This window comes from Musca autumnalis, unplaced genomic scaffold (genome assembly GCF_047663935.1).
Source record: "Musca autumnalis isolate F117 unplaced genomic scaffold, ASM4766393v1 scaffold_1, whole genome shotgun sequence".
NCBI lineage: Eukaryota > Metazoa > Arthropoda > Insecta > Diptera > Muscidae > Musca > Musca autumnalis.
In genome coordinates this window covers 324,759,461-324,782,958 of record NW_027411644.1, presented here as the reverse complement: position 1 = coordinate 324,782,958, position 23,498 = coordinate 324,759,461, and the positions used below count along the sequence as shown (strand labels likewise).

The 23,498-nt window shown below is 37.9% G+C and overlaps 2 protein-coding genes across 4 annotated transcripts in view; both read right to left on the bottom strand.

Annotated features, from left to right (window-relative positions):
• Positions 1-287: 287 nt before the first annotated feature.
• LOC141390111 (uncharacterized) lies at positions 288-8,441 on the bottom strand. Of its 2 annotated transcripts, none has more exons than XM_073962681.1 (7): positions 7,879-8,441; positions 7,707-7,813; positions 7,466-7,582; positions 7,147-7,400; positions 4,360-6,051; positions 1,209-1,447; positions 288-1,135 (listed from the first exon to the last, which is right to left on the bottom strand). In XM_073962681.1, the coding sequence occupies exons 1-7, from the start codon at positions 8,137-8,139 to the stop codon at positions 707-709; spliced, it is 3,099 nt and encodes a 1,032-aa protein (XP_073818782.1). In that variant the 5' UTR covers positions 8,140-8,441; the 3' UTR covers positions 288-706. The 2 variants fall into 2 exon arrangements, with proteins under 2 accessions (XP_073818782.1, XP_073818783.1); XM_073962682.1 differs by having other exon boundaries at positions 7,707-7,797; positions 7,875-8,429.
• A 4,990-nt stretch (positions 8,442-13,431) lies between these two features.
• Positions 13,432-23,498, bottom strand: part of LOC141391515 (uncharacterized) — a 51,114-nt gene continuing 41,047 nt past the window's right edge. Inside the window, exons 4-8 of one of the 2 annotated variants that reach the window (XM_073964394.1) lie at positions 20,604-20,993; positions 19,803-20,530; positions 19,585-19,734; positions 15,825-19,524; positions 13,432-14,559 (exon numbers count right to left, since the gene is read on the bottom strand). In XM_073964394.1, the coding sequence (XP_073820495.1) occupies positions 14,172-14,559; positions 15,825-19,524; positions 19,585-19,734; positions 19,803-20,530; positions 20,604-20,993 (5,356 nt within the window). In that variant the 3' untranslated portion in view covers positions 13,432-14,171. The remainder of the gene's footprint in view (positions 14,560-15,824; positions 19,525-19,584; positions 19,735-19,802; positions 20,531-20,603; positions 20,994-23,498) is intronic. The other variant, XM_073964395.1, reaches the window with a different exon arrangement.

Genomic DNA, 23,498 nt, shown 5'->3' with positions numbered 1-23,498 from the left:
TTTTTGCAATAAAGCCGTTCGGATTTTGTCCGACGAACTCAGGTGTCGGATTGCGAAACTGATGTGGCCAATTCTATCGAGACGTCTGAGATTCGAATTGCGGTAAGAGTAATTACCGCAAAAATCTAAGCTTGAGAATCAGTTTATTAGTTTGATTTTTGTGACAAATTTATTGAAAATGTTTCAAATACAGCAAGATGTTTTAAATACCACTTTTGTTGGCATTCCACTGTAACTAAAATTGCATTCTTCTCCGTAGTGACCCCAAGAAAGAAAACACACACAAATTAGGTATTGCTAAAATTATAGGAATATCTCACTCGTTGTATTTTTTGAATAGATTATTTTATAGGAATTAAAAATAGGCTAAAACTAAAAAAATATTAACACTACATCAAATTTAAAACATAAAACAATTAATTTTGCATAGAAGATTTAAAAATGTTCAAGTCTTAGGGCCAATAGCTTCAATTAGCCATTACAATAGAGGAAATTTACTATAAATAAGATTGCCACAAATTATGCCTACAGACTAAATTCTAAATGTATTTTTTGTATCATCATTTTTATATTATGAGTTGAATACAAACGATTCAATACAAATTATTGAATATATATATGCTAACATAAAATGAAAAAAAAATATCAATGCGGTGGAAATGAAGAGCAAAATCTAAGAAGGTCCGTACAATACAAATGATTATGTTCAGTTCATAGAACGGGGACGCTTTAAATAAAATTCTATCATATTATCAATATCAGTTATAGTCTTTTTTGATTTCTTAATATTCGAATCCAATACACGTAGATTGCTTGTGTAGTCGGGTAGCTTGTTGAGGGTCTGTGCCATTTCGCGAGCCAACTTTTTGGCACGTTGAGCCAAAGACATCGGGTTACGTTTAACACCTTTACGTAGGAAAATATTTTGTAATTTATGATCGTGCAGTTCGCCAAAATCTAGAACTTCCCATTCGCCGGTAGACACATTCCAGGTGAAGAGAACACGGCATTCATATTGGCGACGATGGAAGGCGCAATTTAATTTACGTGAGCAATTCAAACAAGATGTTACTTCTTCTCGAGCTGAGAAATGAGCCATAAGAAGACAGAACAGAGTTTGTGATAGTGGACAAATCTGTAAAATTAAACGAAAACAATATGAGAAATACCCGAATAAAATAACATTCTATTTTGTTGGTGCTACTTACATTTATCAATTCATACGCCCAATCGTAAAAGAAGTCATAGATTTTCTGATTTTTTTGACACAGTGTACTGATGACATAGTACGTAAATGTTTCCATGTCGAATGAATGTTGCTCTATGACCACGCTTGTGCAGCGTAGATGCTGAAATGAAGCCTTCGATATCATTTGCATTTCGGAATAGCATGAGCCATGAACCTCTACTGGCAAAAGGGTATGATAGCCGGGAGAAATGCAATCATCTGTAAAAAAGTAGAATAATTAGAAAAGCATAATACATATTTTCTTGAAAAGTTGCAGATAGCCTATCCGCAGAACGTGTTTTCAACGTCTTTCTCGGAAATGGAATAAAGCTGCTATATTTCCCGTCAAAAAAAGGTAAGCAAAATATTCAAACATCTATACATACTGTCACCAGATCAAAAACCATTTTTATATCAAAGGTTTATACCCGATTGAAAGTAGCGATGCAAGGTGTAGTGCTAAGGACAAAGAAGCCACACTTTTCTATCTGTTGGTATTCTGTAGATCGCGGTGTTGAATATCCGACTAACCGCAGTGAGAGTAAGAAAGTAGCCAGCCTAAAAGCTGCTCCAGAAATCCCTAATTTGAAATCGATTCAGGAAAGTCAATTTGTCTCGAACGAAGCAAACGATAAAAACCAAATATTTTGTCCAAAATTAATTTATTAAGTTCTATGATGAGCCATATCCTTTCGAGACCTTCCCCCAAAAGTTCAAAAATGTTCGCTAAAATGGTGGTAATATTAATTTCAGGCATAGATCGGATTCGAATGCGAATTATATAGGTCCACTATTTTGGGTACCTCCCACACAAAATTCGGAAGTTTAAGAGCTCCTCTCGGTTCATTTTAAATTTTTTTTCAGCAGGTTGTCCATAGTTCTTGAGATAATAGCATAAGAGCTCCAAAAAAATTTAAGGCACCATCTAAAATGGCAAATCCGCAAGTTAACTTTCACAGGGACTTTCTGAATAAGTAATATATCAGGTTGTAATATGTACTATATCGGCCCCGTCCTCCTGGTACCTCCCACACAACATTAGAAAAAAGTGCAGATTAGCAGCTCTTCTCGAATCGTCTTCAATTTTTTTCTCCTTGCGGGCCCTGTTAAGACGGCGCAATTTTTTTTCGTGGACAAGTTCATACTTTCTGATATAATGACCAACAATCTCCCAAAAATCACAAACTAAATTGAGTAGTAAGTAAGATAGTCCTCGAAGGGAGTAACCGATTTGGACCAAACGTTGTACATCGTATAATTTCTTACAGCCGTCTCGAATTATGTCCGAATATCGACTACATCGAAACACTCTTTAGTGTACTTCCGACACAAAGTTAGGAACACATGATGGAATCTCCATGGTAATGCTGAAACAGCTGGATGAGCCGGAGTGGAGTATCTCACTAAAGTTCTCAACCTGTTGCTAGCCACTCTAATTGTTCCCGAAGTCTGGGATATGAATCGTACATGCCGATTTCGCCTTTGTCGCCTGTAGCAAAGACCCTTGAGGCCTTATTCATCCCCAGTGTCAGAAATAACTATCTAGTTTCCGATCATCAGCAAGGATTCCGCAAGCAGCACAGCATGCCATCTACACAAATAGTTGACGACGACTCTACCAGAGACCGCCGTGTGACAGAAGACAGTTATGGTGGCGCTTCCACGCTGTTTGAGGACGTAAAGCAGACAACCCTCCGACCAAACATGAAACGTTGGATAATCAATTATAAGTGTGGACGCCAGTCGTACGTCCAAACCCCGTAGAGTGAAACATGGAGTTTTCCAAGGTGGGGTGATATCTCCAGAACTCTACCTCTCCAGTACTCCGCCCTCTCCAGACGGCATTGTGATCGTAACGTATGTGGATGCTTGTACGATCTTGGTGGTACCTACCCAGAAGACATCTGTGAGAGACTGAACTCCTATTTAACCGATCTTACCACCTTTTCCCACGCGAGGAATATGCAGATATCTACCACTAAATCTATGGTCACTGTGTTCACCACATGGACGGCACAGTATAGAAGAGAGTTGAATATCGTGGTCGATGGTACCAGAATTTCGGCCACAAACTGCCCCAAAATTCTAGGGGTCACATTCGACACTACATTCAAGTTGTGCGCACACGCCACAGCTATCTGCGACAAACTGAAATGTAGGAACAAGGTCCTAAAGTCCCTAGCCGGTAGCACTTGGGGTGCAGATAAAGAAACCTTGTTGACCACATATAACGCGATAGGTCGGTCTGCGGTAGCTATGCGGCGTCAGTTTGGTCTCCGAATTAATGTGATACGCATTGGAATTAGATTCAAGCTTGTCAGAATGCCGCCCTGAGAACAGCAACAGAGTGCCTCCTCAAGTCTTCAGTGGACCATCTACACGAGGAGGTAAAGATTCTACCAGTAAAGCAACGCAATGAGATGCTGTCGTTACAGTACTTGCTCGAATGTTACCGCGAGAGGAGAGAACCCCTAGATCAACAGGCATATCAAGCAGGCTTAATTAACATTCACACGGACGCAGTTGCTAAGGCCATAAGCAAATATAATGTGAATAAAGTCCTCGGAGAACATCTCCCATCTATCGCAGCTAAGGAGCGTCAGCTGCCACGACAAATCAGAGTAGTTTCGACTCAACTACGCTCAGGATATTGCACTCGCTTAAATTCCTATTGGACAAGTATCAATAACTTGTCTGTCTGCCAAACTTACTCATCTAACTCCAGTGGATATGTGTTTACATCCCATCGAAGCAGCCACTTTCCTAGAACTGGAGATAGACCCATAGCCAGATTGAGCAGAAGAAGAACACACAAACATACGATAATAAACACTGTTACAACAACAAAGTTTGGAAAGAATGCAGTTAAAGGACTCGTCTGGGATCGTTTTTAAATGTTTGACAACATGTTGCGTATGCAGTTTATGAACACTACCTTTATGACGGTACAATTTGTTTCGGGGGCAAGTCCACACTTCCTGAGAAATTGACCAAAAAATTAAAAACCCCTATCTGTCAGAAGTATTGTGTTTGTTCTTTTCTTGAGGCCTTTAATACTTGTTTTATAATAACTTTAATATATGAATTTACTAAAATTACAACATATGTAGTAGTGCTTTTCTATTATTTACCTTCTTCACTTGTTATCACTGAAGCTGCATCATCTTCCTCGACATAGCGTCGTTGAAATTTCTTCGTACAAATGGGCTTTTCTGCTGCCCCACCTTGTAGAGGAACTTCGAATGATCGTATTTCATCTCGACGTGGTGACAAGAAAGGATGCTGATAATTGGGAGATATCGAACCGCCTCGTTCAAAATGCGAACGTTTTGCCACGGATAACTGTAGGGGCAACAGTGTGCCATGCGGTTTATAACTCAACATGTGTTGAGTAGCAGTCGAGAGACTATAATGCGGCGGTGATTTATGATTGTAGTAGTTGTTGCTAACCAAATGACGACTTGGAGAACGCATTACCGATGAGCCACTGCCACTGCTAATACTGCCGCCTGCACCACTGTATGTCGGTGTTATAAGGCCCGAAGTTGAGGGCGGAGATCGAAAGCCCAATGGTGAGGTACAGCTATGCCTTAAAGGTGACAATGCTGAAGGCGGCACATAATGCCCATAGCTACCAACATTTGAGCTGTGTGGATGTGGTGACGAAGACGGTGAGGCGTAGGGAGAGAGATTGCTATGCAGATGTGTTCTATTGTGCCGTGGCGAATGACTACCCGTTGTTGAGCTGCTCAATAAGGAGCTAAATGAATTCGAAGCGGACGTCCTCGTCTTTGTATAGGGAATAATGTTTTCCGAATTATCTTCAGAAAATTCGTATTTCCTTTCGGCAAGACGACGTTTACGAAGTATAGATATTTTTTCACACTTTTCATTCTCTTCACAAAACTCATAGGTTGAAGCACGATCATTACTCGTCGAATTGTTAGCACTCGATGTACCGCTTGTAGATGAATTGGGTGAAATGGTATGTGTGGTAGTTATGCCAGACGATGAAAAGAACATGGAAACACCTTTGCGAAATGATTTTGAAACAATTCGATGTCGACGTCTGGGGCTGTTCTGAAAGGGGGGTGAATTATTGGTTTTAATTGCACTACCCGAAGTTATGGACGAGGAAGTGTTTTGCGAGGGTGGTGTATTTGCGATTGTAGACGAAATGGCATTGACACGACTAGATACGTTCGACGAACTACAGGACAGTACTATTTCCTCGCCAGACTTTTGGCTCAATGCTACATGGGAAATTGGTGATTCTGGATTTGTCAACATTGAGGTAGGTGACTTTAGGCCCACTGATGCTAACTGTTGTGGTGTTGTTGCTATGGCAATACCACTACCAGAATGCGTTGAATCAGTCTCAATATCAGGAAAATCTTCAATTATGCGAGTAACTACATTGCTTTGAGAATTGTTTGTTGTTTGACTATCTACACTGAAATTATCCGCCTCTGTGCTGGGTGTAAAAATGACTGGAGTATTGCGTTTTTCCATTTGCTGTTGGGGACTTAAGTCAATCTGATGAGTAGGTGTCGACGAGCCTGCACATGTGGGTTTCATCATTAGTACGGTTATCATATTATGTTGCTGCTGTTGACTTTGTATAGTGACGGCAGCCTGTTGTTCCTTTGGCGGTTGCTCCAAACGAATATGAAGCATATGGAAGAATCCATTAGCTATTATTAGTATACGTTCTGGGCAAATAAGATGCATATAAGGATCAAATTTACAATTCGATTCATTCGGTGTATATTTTGTGTGTACAGTTAGATTACATTTTATACAGAGGACATTTCGGCGGAAAACTGTGGTGAAGAGACAGAGAAAAGTTCAATTTTAGTATATTATTGAGGGTATTATAAGTAAAATAACCTGAAATATAGAGAGGATATAACAGTTTCTAAGGTGAGCGAGGCAAGTTATGGAACATATTTTATACTCGTTGGTTATTGGCCAACTTTTTATCAACTATTTAGACCGACTTAACGACCACAGACCTATCAATTGCAGAGAATACGGCTGAAATACTCAGAAAGTTTAAGGTTCGGATCATAACCTTTTTTTTATAAGGCAGTATATAGGTATCAGTAGCATAAGTTAATATCTTATAGAATCAAATACATGTTTTGTTTAGAAATAGTCCAGTTTAAGGACTATTGCAATTCCTATCATAAGAGGTTTCGTTTTATGAATCCTAAGGAAACAGGGGAAAAATACATTCTTTTCATGGGTCTCTACATTTACGAAGTCAGAATGTTATTTTGGAAGAACTAATGGAAGCTAGTATTTTGGTTTTATCTCACGGGCATGTTAAATCCAGTTTAACCGTTAAATGACATATAATAATCTGGTTATGAACAATACGGTTGTCCGTTCTGTGCAGCCCAGTTTCCGGAAAATATAAATGTAGTTGCTGTTGCACTTAAACCTACGTAGAAGCATCGGTTTAATGCCAGGTTGGCACCCGCTGGCCGATAAACTATGGTTCCGGATCAATCCGGTACGAAAGAACCCGCTACCGTGTTTATTTTTGTTGTTGTAACATCATGGATTTGATGCTGTGATTTTGCAGTCGCTGACCGAAATGCTTTTGGTTTCTGGTCAATCGGGTACAAAGAATCCGGTGCCGTGCATACAAACCTACGTAGAAGCATAAGTTTGATGCTGGGTTGGCAGCCGCTGCCCGAAACACTGTGGTTTCTGGTCAATCCGGTACGAAAGAACCCGCTGTCGTGGGATTGATGAATTTTTGTGCTCAATTTCACTGAAGGTACCAGTTATGAATCCAATAAGAGACCTTAAACTGGCCTTATGCAAATACCTTTATTAAAAGGACATTGTTAGCAACACTTTCTTTTTAAGAAGCATAATTAAATATTCCAATTCAAAACTCTACTCACATCCTTCCTCTTCCTCCGAGTCTCTTTGTTTTCTACACTCTAAACAGCCCAATTTAGGAACTTTAATATATGTTATATAAGAGTCTTCATTTTCTTCCTCGGAAGCACCATGCACAATTAAAATACGAGGATCAGTGTTCTTCCATTGAATCATGCTGACCTCCTTAATATTATCAACTCCATGATCATCAAAAAGGCAGCACTGATAGAAAATTCGTAGAGGTTTGTGCGGTTGAAAAATCCAAAAAAATAATCTGCAAAAAGTATTTACACAAATGAGTATCGATAGATTTATAATAGCATAGCAACCATAACTTACGTGTATTTGTAACCAATATTGAAAGAATAGTGGCTGGCATTTGGTGCACTTTCACTTGACGATACCTTGTAGCTAAGCAAGAATTGTCCACAGGCTGATAGACCCATGAACATATGACTGTAATAACAAATGGAAGCAACCCCAATTTTATTTACACGTATGAAGGTGTAGATCGTTATTGTAATCACAAAACAAATATGCCAATGATGCTTATTAGTGAATAAGGGAAAATCAAACTTACCCCTGCAATAAGCCAGCTGGAACTAAGTTTCGGAAGCAAAACCTTAATCGTTTTGGCACATTTGTAAAATAGGGTTTTGCATTGTGGACACCTCGGTTGCCATTATACTTCAGTGACAAATAACAATTATAATTACTCAATATGAAGTAGATATTGTTGGGAAAATACTTACTTCTCTTTGAAATAGTTTTCTAGCCAAATTACTACCCTGGGAGCATTTATTAAAATCATCTATCAATCTTCCACTGGCTTTTTCCATTACTTGCGCACCCACTATCTGACCATGGCGAAAATGTTGTCTTTGCGATTCATCATCATCTTCCATATCAGTTTCCGAACTTTCAGCCATAGAGAACTCCTCTTCTTCGTCATCTTCCTCCGAAGAAGATAAATCAATGTAGCTATGACTACTACCGTGAATGCTGTGGTCCATCTTTCAATTTATATACCCCCACTCCCCTTTATGAACAAACAAAATCCTAGAGGAGATACCACAGCCCTTTTTTCCAATTACTCCCCTCACTCAAAACGTTGAGTATTTGTTGCAACTTTTCAATTGTTCAGCACATATTTTTGCAAAATGTATTTATTGTGGTTCATTTATTTAGAAAGATTTGAGTTTAATTCCGGATATTTTTTTTCTTTTGTCAAGCAATACAAATAAATTTCTTGCACCCTCAAACTTCCACACACACAGCTTCACAAAAACATTATTTTTTCTATTTGACAACAAAACATATGAACCGGTATAGAGTTGCATTTGTGTGCAGTAATGCTAACTCATAACTTAAAAATAAACGTCAAAATGCCGTTTTTCGGTACCGAGGCATATTTATATAAGGTAAATGCATGAATTACAACAACTAACATATTTACAAAAACAACATTGTTCTTATTGAAAATTTAATGTCAAAGAAAATATTGAATAATGGGGTCGTTCTAAAATCTTTCTTAGGAAAAACATACATACATATATACATTTTGAAAATCCTCTAAAATAGAACAAATTTGAATAAAAATGTAGATATAAAGCATACAGAACTGTCGTATGTCATTGTTATTACATGTTTACGATGGAAAGAAGTTTTTTATGATAGCAAATTTCCAAGTTTCAAATTTCATGACACTATTACATATTCAGCCGCGTAAAGTTGCTGCATCTCTACGCTGCTGAATGTGTGCTGGAACACGATTTTCGTATTCTTTGACTTTTGACTTAAAGCCGGAAGAACATGCAACTTGATGAATTAAGCCAGAAATCCTCTTATGTGACGAGGCCTTTATATTTACATTTTGATTCAAATTTGTTCTATTGTCAACATGTACAAATATATGTTTTTCCTGAGAAATTTTAAGACCGAATATTATTATTATAAAGTGAAGTCTAAGAACCATGGTATAAGTAAAGAGGTAGATTTAAATGAAAAAAATCTATAGAACCCTTGTTTTCCTTGAATTCCTAAAACTTCAAAATAAAAGTAACAAGTGGGTTTGTTTACAATGCATTTTTTGAGCATTTTATAAAAACGCGAAAAATGAATGAAGAGTTAAGTTTTCTCCACATAATCGAGTTGTGCATATGATAAACCGATTGTTTCAATGCAAATCTCACCAATTTCTTCCATACAAATGGTTTAAAAACAATTTTAAAAATCATTGAATTCGATTGTTTTTAAAATTGTTTGGCATATTATTCAAACACCACACATACATACACAGTTTGTTTATATTGTTTTGAAGTTTTAGGCATACTCGAATGAAAAAATTTAAATTGACATAAAGCTTTGGCTAACCTTTCTTATTAAACCATGCTAAGAACTTTTAACGGATCGTTTGGAATTTTTTCAGTAGGTTGTCTCTGCGGCTCCCTTTACTACGGTACAATTTTTTTCTTCTACAAATCCATACTTCCTGAGATTATGGCCTAAAAGCTCCAAGAATCCCTGACGGCACCAACCAAAATGGCAAATCCGCAAGATAATTCTCGCAGGTAGTTTCTGATTGGTGTAGACTTTTCACATCGTATTATTTCGTCCAGTCAGGTATCAGGTTGGAATATGGACTATATGGGTCCACTCCTTCGGGTACCTCCCACACAAAATTCGAAAAAAGTAAAGAGGAGCTCTTAATCCTCTTGCATCATTTTGATTCAGTACGTTGTTCTAGCGGCATTATTTGCAGCTGTACAATTTTTTCCGGAGTAAATCTAGTCTTCCTGAGATAATGGCCCAAAAGCTCCCAAACCCTACTGGCACATACTAAAATAGCTATATTGAAAGATAACCCTAAAACATTTTCAAAAATTTCTTCCAAACTTAGTTTATGAAGAAGTTTAGAAATTAAAAATGTTTGGTATATATCAAAGATTTGTTATAGCCTCACATTACGGCACTTCAGATTTTAAAGCAAACTAGTAATACAAAATGAATATATTTCATATACAGTATTATTACTGTGTTTAGTTTGGTTTTATAGTTTTTTTGTCAGTGGCTGAGGGTAGATCTCCGTCAACAACTGATTGATACTTTCTTACTTGTTTTATATATGATTGTGTTATAGAGCTTTCATAATTACTCTGAAAATAACTGAATAATATTTTCATACAATAAAAGTTCACATATAAAGTTATTATGAATCTTTTCTTATATCTCAACTTTTGGGCTATTTTTAACTTCTTCCTTATATATCTTTTTTTAAGAATTTAAGTTAAATAAACCAATGCTAAGTTTACAATTACGAAATCCACTCGATTTCAACTGTCAATTCCATAGCTCAAACGTCAAATGAAATCTCATCTGAAATCCATTGGATTTCATTTGACGTTTATCCTATGGATTTGACAGTTCGAAGCGAGTGGATTTCGCAAATGTAAACCAAGCACAATAGCCTTCAAAGCTATCAATATAAAAATAATCTTTTAAGCCTTATACTAGGTTTATATTTACGATATCCACTCGATTTCAGCTGTCAATTCCTTTGCGTATACGTCAAATGAAAACTCATCTGAAATCGATTGGATTTCATTTGACGTTTGAGCAATGGAATTGACAATAGAAATCGAGTGGATTTCGTAAATGTAAACATAAGCTTAGGCCCGTTATTACATCCTTTCTGTAGTTAAATCATGGTATAAGAAGAAAGGTAATACGGCGTTTATATTATAGTTTTTTGCAGGGTTAACCTTCTTTATGAGGATTTGTTTGAAGTATATACAATGGAAATGACATTTGAAACCCAGACCCACTGGGTTAACCTTGTTATATATAAACGGCCTATTATTTCATGCTAACATCTGATTAATTTTTTTTTCAAATTTTGAATTTGAAGTTCATTCATTGTCAAACTGATGTTGTTTGACATGGTAAACATTGTATGTATATGCCAACACATACATACCGACATTTGTCATTATAAAATAAATAAAATAAAGAAATATAGAATAGTTTAATGAGTTTATCCAACAAAACGAATTGTGACAAAATAGTTAAGTTATCAATGTTCCTAAATGTGAGAACATGGTCGAAATTTTGTGGAATCAATAGGGTTGGAATTCATTTGCGAGGACAATTTTACTAAGCGGAAGTGCTTATTGTCGAGCGGTACTCCAATTGTCGTCTCAGGAAGACAAACATCAAATATTTGCAGTGGTGAAATTATTATGATGAATGATGAGGAATCTGATTTTATAATAAAAATAAATATATTCCATTTGAAACAATAAATTGTAGATTTACACAGTTTCGGGATGATATTGATGCATAATCTCAAGAATGATTTTGTGGACGTGACAGTCTGCTTTTCTGACTATGACATAAATAAAAGAAGCAAACCTAATATGGACTATTTTCCCAACTCAATTTACAACTAATTCGGATGTGGCTAAAATCTTCAAAATACCTAGAATCCGAAGTTACCGTTAAGGGGGAACTATGCCAAAACGTGGACTGATTTGGTGTCTTCGAACAAATAAAAGCTGTACAAAATTTTGACGAAATCAGGTACTGCGTTGAATAGTTATTGTGCGTTCCAGTCAAACTTTAAGCCTAAAGGCTGAGGGTACATGTTATCTGTAAAAGGTATACATTTGTATCTTTTGTGGGGGAGGTACTGTGGGTGGGACGACCAAATCGGTTATTCCATTCCATTGCACCGTCGTACAATAAGCCGCGAAAACTACCTGCTGTAAACATCTCAAAACAGTTTGACGCATGTCCTTAAATGCACGTTGCGAAAAATTTTGAAATATTGTGTGAAAGGTACGCCAAAGAATGGTCCGATATAGGCCATATTGAATCGTTATCTACGTCTGGTATAAATATTACAATGTGAAAAGTATATACCAAATCGTTTGCTTACTTAGAGATTTATTTTAGTGAAATTTTGTTTAACTTTTCTGACGAAGGTACCGCAAGTGTGTTAATAACAAACAGGGTAATAAACATGAACTTCTTGAAGAGATTTTGATGGGAACATGTTTATCATTATTTCAAGGAAAGTGAGTTATTCAGCTGTTGTCGTTATATAAATCCCGTTTTTGAATTAACATTCTCTGCATTGCCTGTTCCAAAATAGGGTTTTGAAAGAGAAAATCATTTTGTGCCTTTCATTGATGATGTATTCCATTCTTACTATCCTCTGAATTAATGTTCATGATACATATATTCTACATTGAATTATCATTGTTAATAGTTGCTATTAAGGGTCTAAGGCTTCGTAACCCATCTTTCAGCATTTCTTCTCCATATCCGGTGATGTTTAACCCTGCAAAAATATGAAAAATTATTTGTTTCGGTTGTTTTCTTTTTTATTTTCATGAAAAAAGTACGTACAGATGTATTATATGTATTTCAAAATATAAACAAACTATATTTTTGTTTTTGTTATGAAATGTCATGCAATATTATTGTTGTTCTGTATTTGACACGCTCCTGTACAGACATACAGAGTTGTATTTCCCTAAATTTTTGAGATGGGACTACCTTTTATCATTCTACCATGAGTTAAATTTTGGCCGGTATCGGACAGATAACCCGTTTATTATTCTTACAAGTTTACTTTAAGAATAAGTGTCGGATAAATTAAAATTTAAACTGTGCCCGAGAGTATGCTGCACCAAAAGCAAGAAAAAATTATCAGTAAATTCAAATCAACCAATCATATTTGAATAAACTTAAAGAATACTGGTTTTTGGCTCGATATTGCCATATTTTTATATACCATAACGTTAATGTTAAATGGAAGATGTAATAACAAATCCCTGGTAATGCGAACTTTATTCCTTACTTTTCTTAAAGTAAGGGATAACAAGAATTCACTTTAAAGATAACATATAAGAACGGCCCTTAGTTAACCTATTACTCCCTTATAATTGCAGTCTAATATGCATGTTAGAACAATATAAGGTAAAAGCAATACCCAGACTGAACTGGGCTGTAACGTTAGTGTCAAATTCCATACGACATTTTATATATTTATTTCTATGTTCGATGTATATTAGGGATATATACTTTTTGAGGAAAAATATATCATACAGAAAACATTATTTCCCATAAAGGCTTATTCATATCAATAATATGTAACCTCTTCTAAGTCCGAACAACGTGCCGCACACTGTAAAACCGCTTTTAGAAGCTATATAAGCTGAAATAATTAAAACCCTAATGAATATGTGCTTCTTTGATTTCAAAAACAAGTTAAAAAATACAAGTAACGACAAAATGTTTAATTGTTAATAGCGTTTTATTAAATACTTAACATAAGAAAATAAATATATTTATAAATAATAATTTTGAAATACTAATATAATCCATGTAATATCGAAGGCATTGTATTAAAGTTATATTTTACTAAATCCCGGAAAATTCAAAAAAAGGTATGAAGAGAACATTCCTGCCAAACAATGCATACGTGCACATCACGATGCAATAAATAAGGTGAACTAGTAACTATAATAACAAGACTTTTTAAACCTCCGTTGGACACCTGGGTCTGGCCAGACCTTTTTTGACTGTATATAAAAGCGTCTGACCAAACCTAGGTGTTCAACGGAGGGTTAATTAAAAGTCCTTCAAGCTGTCCAAATTTTTGTATATGTTTTCAATTGATTCACTATTGGCCTGTTCCTGTACTTTATAAAGTGGTAAAAGTCGTAAACGATTTTCATATAAATTTTGTGTACGGGAACGCAAAATGTGTAAAAGTGGTAAAAATTTTAAAAACTTTTTAGTTCTGGAACAGAGCTAATAACAATGAATTTGACAGATCGTATGAAATCAGCTGGCTTTATCGCTTCACCTTATGTATTGTACCATGGTGCACACAAATACTATATCAAGTAAGAGGAATAAATAAAAAAAGAGAATCAGAAATGAAAAACTACTTAAAAAAAATAATAAATAGATCACAAAAAATAACTCGGATAAGAGCTACGTATTTTAAATTACAGTCTATCCCAATTATGTGGATTTAAACACTTTCATTTTTATCATCAATTCCATTTAGGGTCGTGGTTGAGATGTCTGTAGTATTCTCATCATTATTTTCCGTTGGAGTAGATTCTTCTAAAAGTGTCAAAGTAGTGGTGGTGATCGGTGTTGGTTCTTCGGTACTTTGAATCGTATCTGTACTATTCATAACGTCACTTGATTCCTTTAAAGATATTACTGTAACGTTATCAGCTTGATGGGAGGAATTAATTCGCTTCCTTTTCACTTTCGCCAATGATAGCCAAATATTTTCACGTATGGGTTTTGGTATTTCCGCCGAGGGTGAACTGTCCATATTTAAATCGGGTAGTTGTGGTGGTAATGGTTCCTTTTCCTTCTTCGATTCATATATTACCCAATTATCAGGCCTGAAATTAAAAATATAATTTGGATTATTAACGCACTTTTTAATACGTTTAGATATACAAAAACGTACTATATGATCGATAAAAGTAAATATCGATAAAAATAATGTATTTGAAGCGGATCAACTTTTATTATTAGAATTTATCTTAGTCGATGGCCAGACTAGCAAGGTTTCTTGAAACCAATTTCGTTAAAATTTCTTTTCAAGTTTCGTTAGTGTCCACACACGTTAACGTGAAATTTCAGATTTTTTCGTGTCCTCTTTATTTTACCATTCGCGTTTGTTGTGTTTCTCATACCAATAAAAACAAAACAAACATAAATAAACTAAAAACAGCACAAAATAATTAACATTTATAATTAAATTAATATTAATACATAGTTAAATTTTCACTATTTCATTAATTTAATGTTTTTATTAAATCTTTTTATGCTTGCTTTGTTCTTAACGTTTGCTTGAGAAAATAAAAATGGAAGAAAAAATCTTGCAACGAACAACAAGAAGTTTCACTACTTCATAGCCCTCGCCTATAAACTTGACGTCGCCATGTTGAAATCGTGCTAGTCTGACCATCGACTTATGAAGATATTTTATTTTAATACTTTACGTATACGTTTTCACTAACTCAATTAATGTTACGAAACATATGCTTAAATATTTGAATTTAACAGCTAAAAATGCAACCATGTACATATGTTGTAAATAGTACTATTAACTACATCTTTGATCTTAATACCATTTTGTACAACTAATACTATTCGCGTCTCATCCTAAGTACTTAAGTAAATCAAAATTTCAATAAAATCGCTCTTATTATTTTTAATTTCATTAAAAAGTTGCATGAAAGTATGCGTTTCTAATTCGGATTCCATAGTCCCGGTCCATTCGGTCTAAGAACTCCTAATTTCACGAAATTCACGGTAGTGTGGACCGGGATGAAGAAGTAATTAGCTTACTCAATTTTTTATTATCATGGTTTGCATTTTTAAGGATCTCAATATATCTGTTCCAGAACCTGCAAGAATCTAAAAATGTTTACTACGATAATAATTATTCCTTTATGTGATCGAAAAAATAGTGAAAATTAGTAGATTATTGCAGTTCTGGAACAGACCAAGTGTCTTTTATATAATACGTTTACATATAACCGGATTTAATAAATCCACTGAATTTTAGAGGTCAAATCCATTGCGTAGACTTCAAAAAAAACCTCATAAAGAATGTTGACCCGACAACAAGTTCTAATGTAAACGTCATTATACTTACCTTTCAGGTTTGGTTAACACGGTAATCGGTGCAAATGCAATTTTCTCCTTATGTTGTTTTAAAATGTTCAATCGCTTCTGTGGCAAATCAAATACTGTAGGGATTTCATCATTGTCCATAGTGCCGTCATCGGTAGAATCTTCTTCACTCTCCTCCAAATCTTCGGCAAAAATGTTATTATTTAGTTGTTTACTTTCAGAGTCTGGAAAATCGGTAGAAACTGCATAAGTATAGCCTTGCAGCTCATCTCGGGGTATATCTTCTGTGCTGTTCATGACGGGCAAGACATAATTGTCGTCCAACGTGAAGTTGACAGCGGTAGGCTTAGCAGGCAATTCAGCTGGTAAACTCTTATTGAAGCTCTCCAGCATTAGTTCAGGCCTTAGGTAACCATCTCTGTTGAATTTCCTTAACAATGGCGAGCTTCCATAGTCTTCAAATTCATATTCACCTTCATCCACCTGATCTGCGTCTTCGTAGGCTGTTATATTCGGCATGGGGTTACGTGTTCGACTTAAGTAGCCATAATCTCCCAATTGTGATTCTTCATAGTAGGACAAATCTTCTTTTAGTTGGGGTCGTTTCTTTTTACGAATGTAATAAGTTTGGGAGTTTGAAGTGGAGAATGGGCTTGGTATACTTTCCCTATGGGGAACCTCGTAGGGGTTTTGTCCACCAATATCGGGTTTATCACTGTACCATGGCCGAGCAGCGGGGGCTGCAGCAAGACCATAACTACTCAAACCATCAATGGTGGGTCGATTAATTTGCGTTTTGTCCGGTTTGGGTCTTATATTGAAACTGAAAGTACTATCAGCCCCGTTGGCACTTGCAAAGCCAGTTATGCTACCATATGGGCCGTTGCTTGTTGCCTGGCTAGATGCTTGTACAAGACCACCACTTAATTGGGCCTGGCTAAAGCTTGTTGCTGAAGCCGGTCTTTTATTTGGATAGTTTGCTGACGAAATTGGTCGTGACAACACGCCTTCATAGGCTGGCCTGTCATTAGGTTCAAATTCCGTTGAAGGCAGTGGTCTGGGTCCACCTGAATTCCAACCCACAATACTGTGAACAAATCCAGGCTGTTTGGTGGTTAAGCCGGCTAGAGCATGTTCATCATGTTCATTGAGAAATATTATTGTGGGTGGTTTGGTTCTTTGATTGTTGGCCAACGGAGGAGATATTGGGGCTGGTGGTGGCGTCTGATAGGATCCATACAAGGGTGTAGTACTGGGAAAAGCTCCAAAATGACTGGTGTAACGATCATATGGTTTAGCCTTGTAGTTCGTGGTGTCGTCGACTATGGTGCTTTCGAAGGGATTGGGACTTTTGTTAGTCTGTCGAATATTGATTTCAATTTCGTATTGATTATCACCATTGGCCGAGTCCACAACTACCTTGTGAGGCGGTTTGGAATAAGTCGGCCTCTTTTGATATTGCCTCAGTTCAACATTGCGCAAAGGTTTGGGCAGTTTTGTTGTGGTAGTCCTATTCGATAAGATTTGGCTGTTATTGGCCTTGATTGCGCCTTGAAGTGTCGCGAATTTAAGTTTTTCTTTTGCTTTATCCGTGGTGGTGGGTAAATTTAATTTTCGCTGAACTCTTACGTGTTCGGTGGAAGGAGAATTCTCCATAGGATCAATATCGGGGTCTTGGAGAGGTAGGGAACTGTCATGATCGATGCGATCAATGGAGTTAATTATCGATTGTTCACCCAAATCTTTATTTCCTTCCTCTGCTTCAGTCTCAGTATAGGTGGCCTGAGTATTCGTTCCTGTTTCGGGAGAAATTGGTTTGTCTAACATCTCAATGTCGGTCTTAATTTCATGTGTCCTATCTGCCTCGTCTGTGGTTGGTTCAATGTTATAATGATTCGAATCCCCTACCGAAGAAACGTTTTCGGTATTCTTTTTAGCAATTTGGTTATCTGAGTCTTCTATTGTATTTCTCAACTGAATCCCCTCACTATGTACTATGCTTTCGCCTGAGTCAAGATCGTTGGATCTACCTTGTAGATCAAGTTCATTATTGAAAATGTTCCTGCCTTCAACAAGGGAAGGTAACTCTTCGACTTCATTTTTTTTAACTGAAGAACCTATTTTGTCGTCTGTATTTATATTCGGACCTAGAGAATTTGTGCCAGGGAATTTGTCATCCTCGTTGGTGTTGTGGTCAAGAGTTGTTATGTCCACTGATGAACGAGATTCTAATTTAACATCTTCATTTGAGTTCTCCTGCAATGTATTTGAAGTTATAACCGATGGATTATCATGGCGTTGATTCTCCATTTTGCCAGCAGATCCTTTGGTATCCATCTCATGATCGTTCTCCAAAGTTTTCTCGTTTGTTAATGTTAGATTTTCTTGCCTCTCCTCATTCTTTTCAAATCGATTACGTGATTCCGTCTTCTCATGGTGTAATGAGCCAGAATCATCACTTCTGGACTCCAACTTATCATTTTCATCATTGGAATTTTCCACTGCTCCCATAACAGTGGTCAAATTTTCACCAGATCTCACTTCTTCTGAACGTGATTCCACTTTGTCATCACTCTGGATTGTATCGTTTGGTGCTGCATGACGCAACTCTATGGGAATGTTGTTAACAATAATGGTTCTTCTGGTTGTCGTTTGTACCGAACCATGGCGATGAGATCCTTTCCGGTTGTTTTTATCCAATTTATTATTGACTCCAGGTATTGGTTTTTGCTTCGTAACATGTCCCGTTGATCCTCCCTTGCGTTTTAAATCCAATTTATCACTGACTTTGGTTGAATTTTTAAAGCGTTGTGCCATGGTGCTTCCAGAACTGGTCGGTGACACAAAGGCAGGGTGCCTGGTTGCGGAAGATTGTGGATTAAGAAAACCCACTTTGTGGTTGACTAAAAAGTCCTCCGGTATAGGTGAATTACTTTGAAGTTCACCCTGTACAATTTCAAATATGCGATCCAATACTGGAGGTTGGAATGTTGTGGGCATGGGTGTTATTGAAGGTGGCATGGAAGGTGGTTGTGCTGGTGGAGGCAATGGTGGTTGTGGCAATTGCAAAGGCAGTTTTGCTGGTGGTGGTGGTCTTGGCGGAGCTTGTGTAATCACTTGTATTGGAGCTGGTGTATTCACTTGTATTGGTCTGGGCGTCTCCAATTGTAGGGCTGCTGGTTTTGGTGGAGCTGCAAATGGATCTTGTTCTAACCAGGGTTCCAAATCAAATTCTGCCAAAGGACCTACTCCACAGGGTAAACGTTCATTTTGCGGCATATTGGGAGGAAGGAAAATGTGTGGCTGGAATGTGCCTCCACCCACAGTGCGACAAAGCACCGAAGCCAAAGTAACTCTACGAATCGAATGTAATTGTGCTGGGGTGAAGGAACTTTCGAAGCCACCATTTTCATACCAAAACCGATCGCCTTTGCGAGAGTTACTGAACTGTTGGGCAATGATACAGGCAAAGGTTGGTCCCACCAGACCACCTACCACGGGTCTCTCGGCAATGCCACCCACAAAGAGATCAATGTCATGGACATTTTGATAGGCATGGCTAATGCGTCTGGCCGATTCGGGACCCACAACATTGGCAAATTCCTCCCAGGTGTTGATGGGTGAGAGGCCACAGGGAACACGCCAATGGGTATAGGGTGGAATACCATGATCACGACCACGTTGTATATTAATGGCTGCCAAATCCAAACCAAAGGGAAAGCCTGAAAGTGAATGACACAATTAGCAATTTTGTTTTTGTTGCTAGAATTTGGAGGACTCACCTGGTGTCTGGAACAAATGATTGGTAAGTTCAGGTGTAATGAATTCATCCCTCTGTAAAGCCCTTTGGTTGGCCATGCCACGAATAAGACGATGCAAAGAACCCACCGAGCCAATATCACCTCTCTGGAACTCCTCGTGTAAACTAACATCTGCAATAAAAAATCAAGGACCTTTATCCCATCTGAATTCCAGTTATGTCCTCCATCATCACACTTACTGTTACTCAAGACATTGTGGAAGCGATCACAGCGCATATAGGAGTTCTGCACCAATGAATGACCAAAACGAAACGCCGCCGCTGCAAAGGCATTGGCCACACCCGGATTTGTTTTGGGATCATAACCCTCATAGTACCCCGAATTCAGTAGTTCCAAATCAAACAATTTAACCACTTCTCTGCCCAAAATAATGGGCAAAAACTCCCTATACGTAATGTGCTGGAACATGGCACCAATAATGCGTCTGGTCTCCTGATAAATTTTCTCATCACTCCAATGCAAATTCATTTCACTTAAACGCATGGCAATGTGATTGTGTTCGCCAACCCAGACATGATGCAGAGCCAGTAGGCCCGGTTGTTCACCACTGCGACCATCACCAGCCCTTATACAATTGGTGGCAATTGCTCCCCTTTGGCAAACATCGTCATTGGGATTACCACGTCCAAACACCAACAGACCATTACGAAATATTCTGGCATTATCCGAGGATTTGACACTGTTCGAGTAGATGGGAGAGGCATCAATGTAGGAGGTAGCCTGATTGGTTTGTTCACGCCACGAAAGGATGCAATCACGGCGCTGTGCCGGTGCAGAACGTAAAAATTCCAAGCAACGAACTTTTAGTGAAGACAACCATGGATCATCCAGTGGTACTTTAATGGGAAAACAGGAAGGATGAAAATCTTTGCTGCCACAACAACTTGGCACGGAACCATTGATGGACCTAAAAAAAAAAACAATAGAGGACCCAAGTATTCAAGTAGAATTGGCAATGATTTATAATTCACAAAAATTACCTTGGCTGAGCTGTAGAAGTTAGATCATGATCCAGCAGTTGACCCCATTGGGCTAACATTAATGTCAATGGTGCTTCACCATCCCGAGCTCCATGTACCAACAAACTTACGAAGCGTGAAGAAGACAAAGTTCCGCCGTTAACAGACTTTCGCACTGAATCTACTCCATCGCCATATTCGGGAGGTAGAAAACGACTGAAGGGCATTTGGGCGGCACCCCAACGTGGCCGTCTTTTATTATTGCATGTACCGTCATGTGTGCGATATCTCTCTGAGGCCGGCATACATGTTGGTGCCTCTCTGGGTGGGCATAAACTTTCTAGAGATGTTCGGCGCAAAGATACCTTTTGGCTGTGAGCTTGTCGTGCTAAATCGGTGTTGAAATGATAACTGCAAAAATAAACAAGTAAGAAGATCCATAAAAAAAGGTTTGATATTATTATAGAAGTATGTAATAAAGGTCGGATCTGATTGGATTCAACATGGCAGAGAGAATTTATTTTGGGTTTTATTTAACCTTAACTAAGAACGACAAAAGCATATTGAAACATTGATGCGGAAGAGGACAGTGGAGGCGACTGTGTCCACGCCTACCAACTCAGAGTTACATGATTGTTCCGAAAACTGGACAGATAGTCCTTGGGAGGATGATAACGCAGGCATTGCAAGATGCTTTGTTATAAGCTTTAAGATGTCGTCCCAAAAAGTGGTGTGCTACAAAAAGCGTGAATTCCAGCTAAATAACAGGAGTTGTAGTTCGACTGCAGCAAATTTTCGAAGTGAGAGGATCGTGCTGGATCACGTTCTTCGCGTTGCCATGGAAGATTAGCTGCATGGGTGAACTAAATCTCCGAATATCGAATACTTATTTGTGTATGTTCTCTTCTGTCACTCCACTTAGAGAAGTGAGATCCCTTTTGTAAAGTTTAAGCAGATCCCAAACATCTACAACTTTCGTGCCATTCTAGCTCTTCTTGCCTTTAGAACTTGAAGAACTATCTGTAGCTCAAAGCCACTACCAAAAAGATCTCAAATACTTGAAGACCTACTAGAAAAAATATAAATCTCCAATCAGCGAAGGGGTTGGAAGATGCCAAGAATCGACCCTGACCGGTTTTAACATGACAAAGCTCAGGATTTATTTTGGTCCCTCTTTCTCAAGTGTAACTGACCTCCCTATAGCGTCACCTCGCGAACTGCCTTTAACACCCATTAACGGTAGTGAGATAACATGTGCCGCGGGTTCACCCATAAAAACTATAAAAACGCCGGGTTAGTAACCCACCCCACTAAAAAGCATCCTACTATAAAAAAAGACAAACCTCTCTAAAGTTAACTACCTCCCCAAATATTTTAAGGACCGCTTTAGGTGTAGGTTGATACCATTAAACGGTAGATATCATGAATTAGGTATTGAATTTGTAGTAAATGGGAGACTTCGAAACGTGGTATCTAAATTCTTAAGCATCAGTCTCCTCTGAGCCCATTCCCTAACCGAAGAGAGAGACGAGCGCCTAGAGAGAGGGCGCTGCCCTGGCAATGACATTTAGATTGTTCTAGGAGATTGAAATGCTAAAATTGGGAGGAGAAATATCTTTGATCCCACGGTCGGAAAGTTCAACTTTCATGAGTTAACATCCGAAAGCATGTTGAGGATGGTCGCAGCGGCAATATAATGGTAGTGAGCAACACCAAGTTCCAAACATCGACATACTCAAGGCCACGTGTGTACCACGATCCAGAAACCATATCAATAATTTTGTGATAGACGAAATACACTCTTCCAGTCTGTTACATATCCGATGGATTCGAGGAGGCAACATAGATTCGGACCATTTCCTGGTAGCAGCCAAGGTAAGAACTCGTCTTAATGTTGCTATAAAAGTGCAATACAGCACAGAACGGAATATGGATGTCGATAAGCTGCAAACGTAACATGCAGCGCAAGCTTATTCCCTTTAACTTACCTACATATTGAAAAACGGCACTCCTTGCCCTAATGATGTGAAAGCGTAGTGGACAAAAATAGCCCACTCTTTTCAAACTGCCGCAAAAATCTATACATGGGTATCAAAAACCACCATCTAAAGATCGATAGTACGACCAGGCAGCCAGGAAAAATATCAAGAGAAGAGGAGAGAGGTGAAGCGTATTTTCACAAGAAAGAGCTGGAAAACGGTGTGCGTGAGCAACTCGAGATGTTCAAGACTCAGACTGAAGTCCAAACATTTTACCAGAGTGTAAAACACTGGACTGAAGGGTGATGAAGGGAACCTGGTATCTGATACAGATAGCGTACTGAGAATCTGGAGGAAGTATTCTGGAATCGAATATGGACAGCGATGAAGATACTCCAAGAACCAATCCCAAGCAACGGCGAACGGATATTACGAGCTTTTTGGACCTTATCTCAGGAAATTGTACTTGTCCTCGAAAAATTGCACTGGTGCAAAAGGGGCCGCGAAATTTTGTGGGGGAGGTATCCGAATGAGTGGACCGATATATTCCATATTCGAACTTAAACTAAGTTTGGACAAAGTATTACGAGACACATATAAAAAAGCAACAAGAAAAAAGCGTTATGTTCGGCCGGGCAGAACTTTTTATACCGTCAACCATAACATATTCTGAACTAAAATGGAATAATTATTTTCTTTCTTGTCCACAATTTTAGGTGGAGATATTTTATGACCACGGATATCCCAAATGTTTAAATAAGGTAAAGCAATGCATCTAAAAATGGGGACGGCACCTTTTATGTGGCTATATCAAAGTGTGGACCTATGTTGACAATTTTTCGTGGAGAAGTTTTGTGACCTCTGGAAACCTCAAATGACGAATTACAGATAGTTTAGTAAACTTAACTTTATATGGGGGCAATGCCTGGGGGCTATG

Excerpts from the sequence above, each read along its gene's own strand:
- LOC141390111 (XM_073962681.1), bottom strand. The coding sequence starts at position 8,139 with ATGGACCACAGCATTCACGGTAGTAGTCATAGCTACATTGATTTATCT. Across the intron at positions 7,814-7,878 it reads GAAAACTATTTCAAAGAGAA|TATAATGGCAACCGAGGTGT; the intron begins GTAAGTATTTTC and ends TTGTCACTGAAG. Across the intron at positions 7,401-7,465 it reads AATATTGGTTACAAATACAC|ATTATTTTTTTGGATTTTTC; the intron begins GTAAGTTATGGT and ends TACTTTTTGCAG.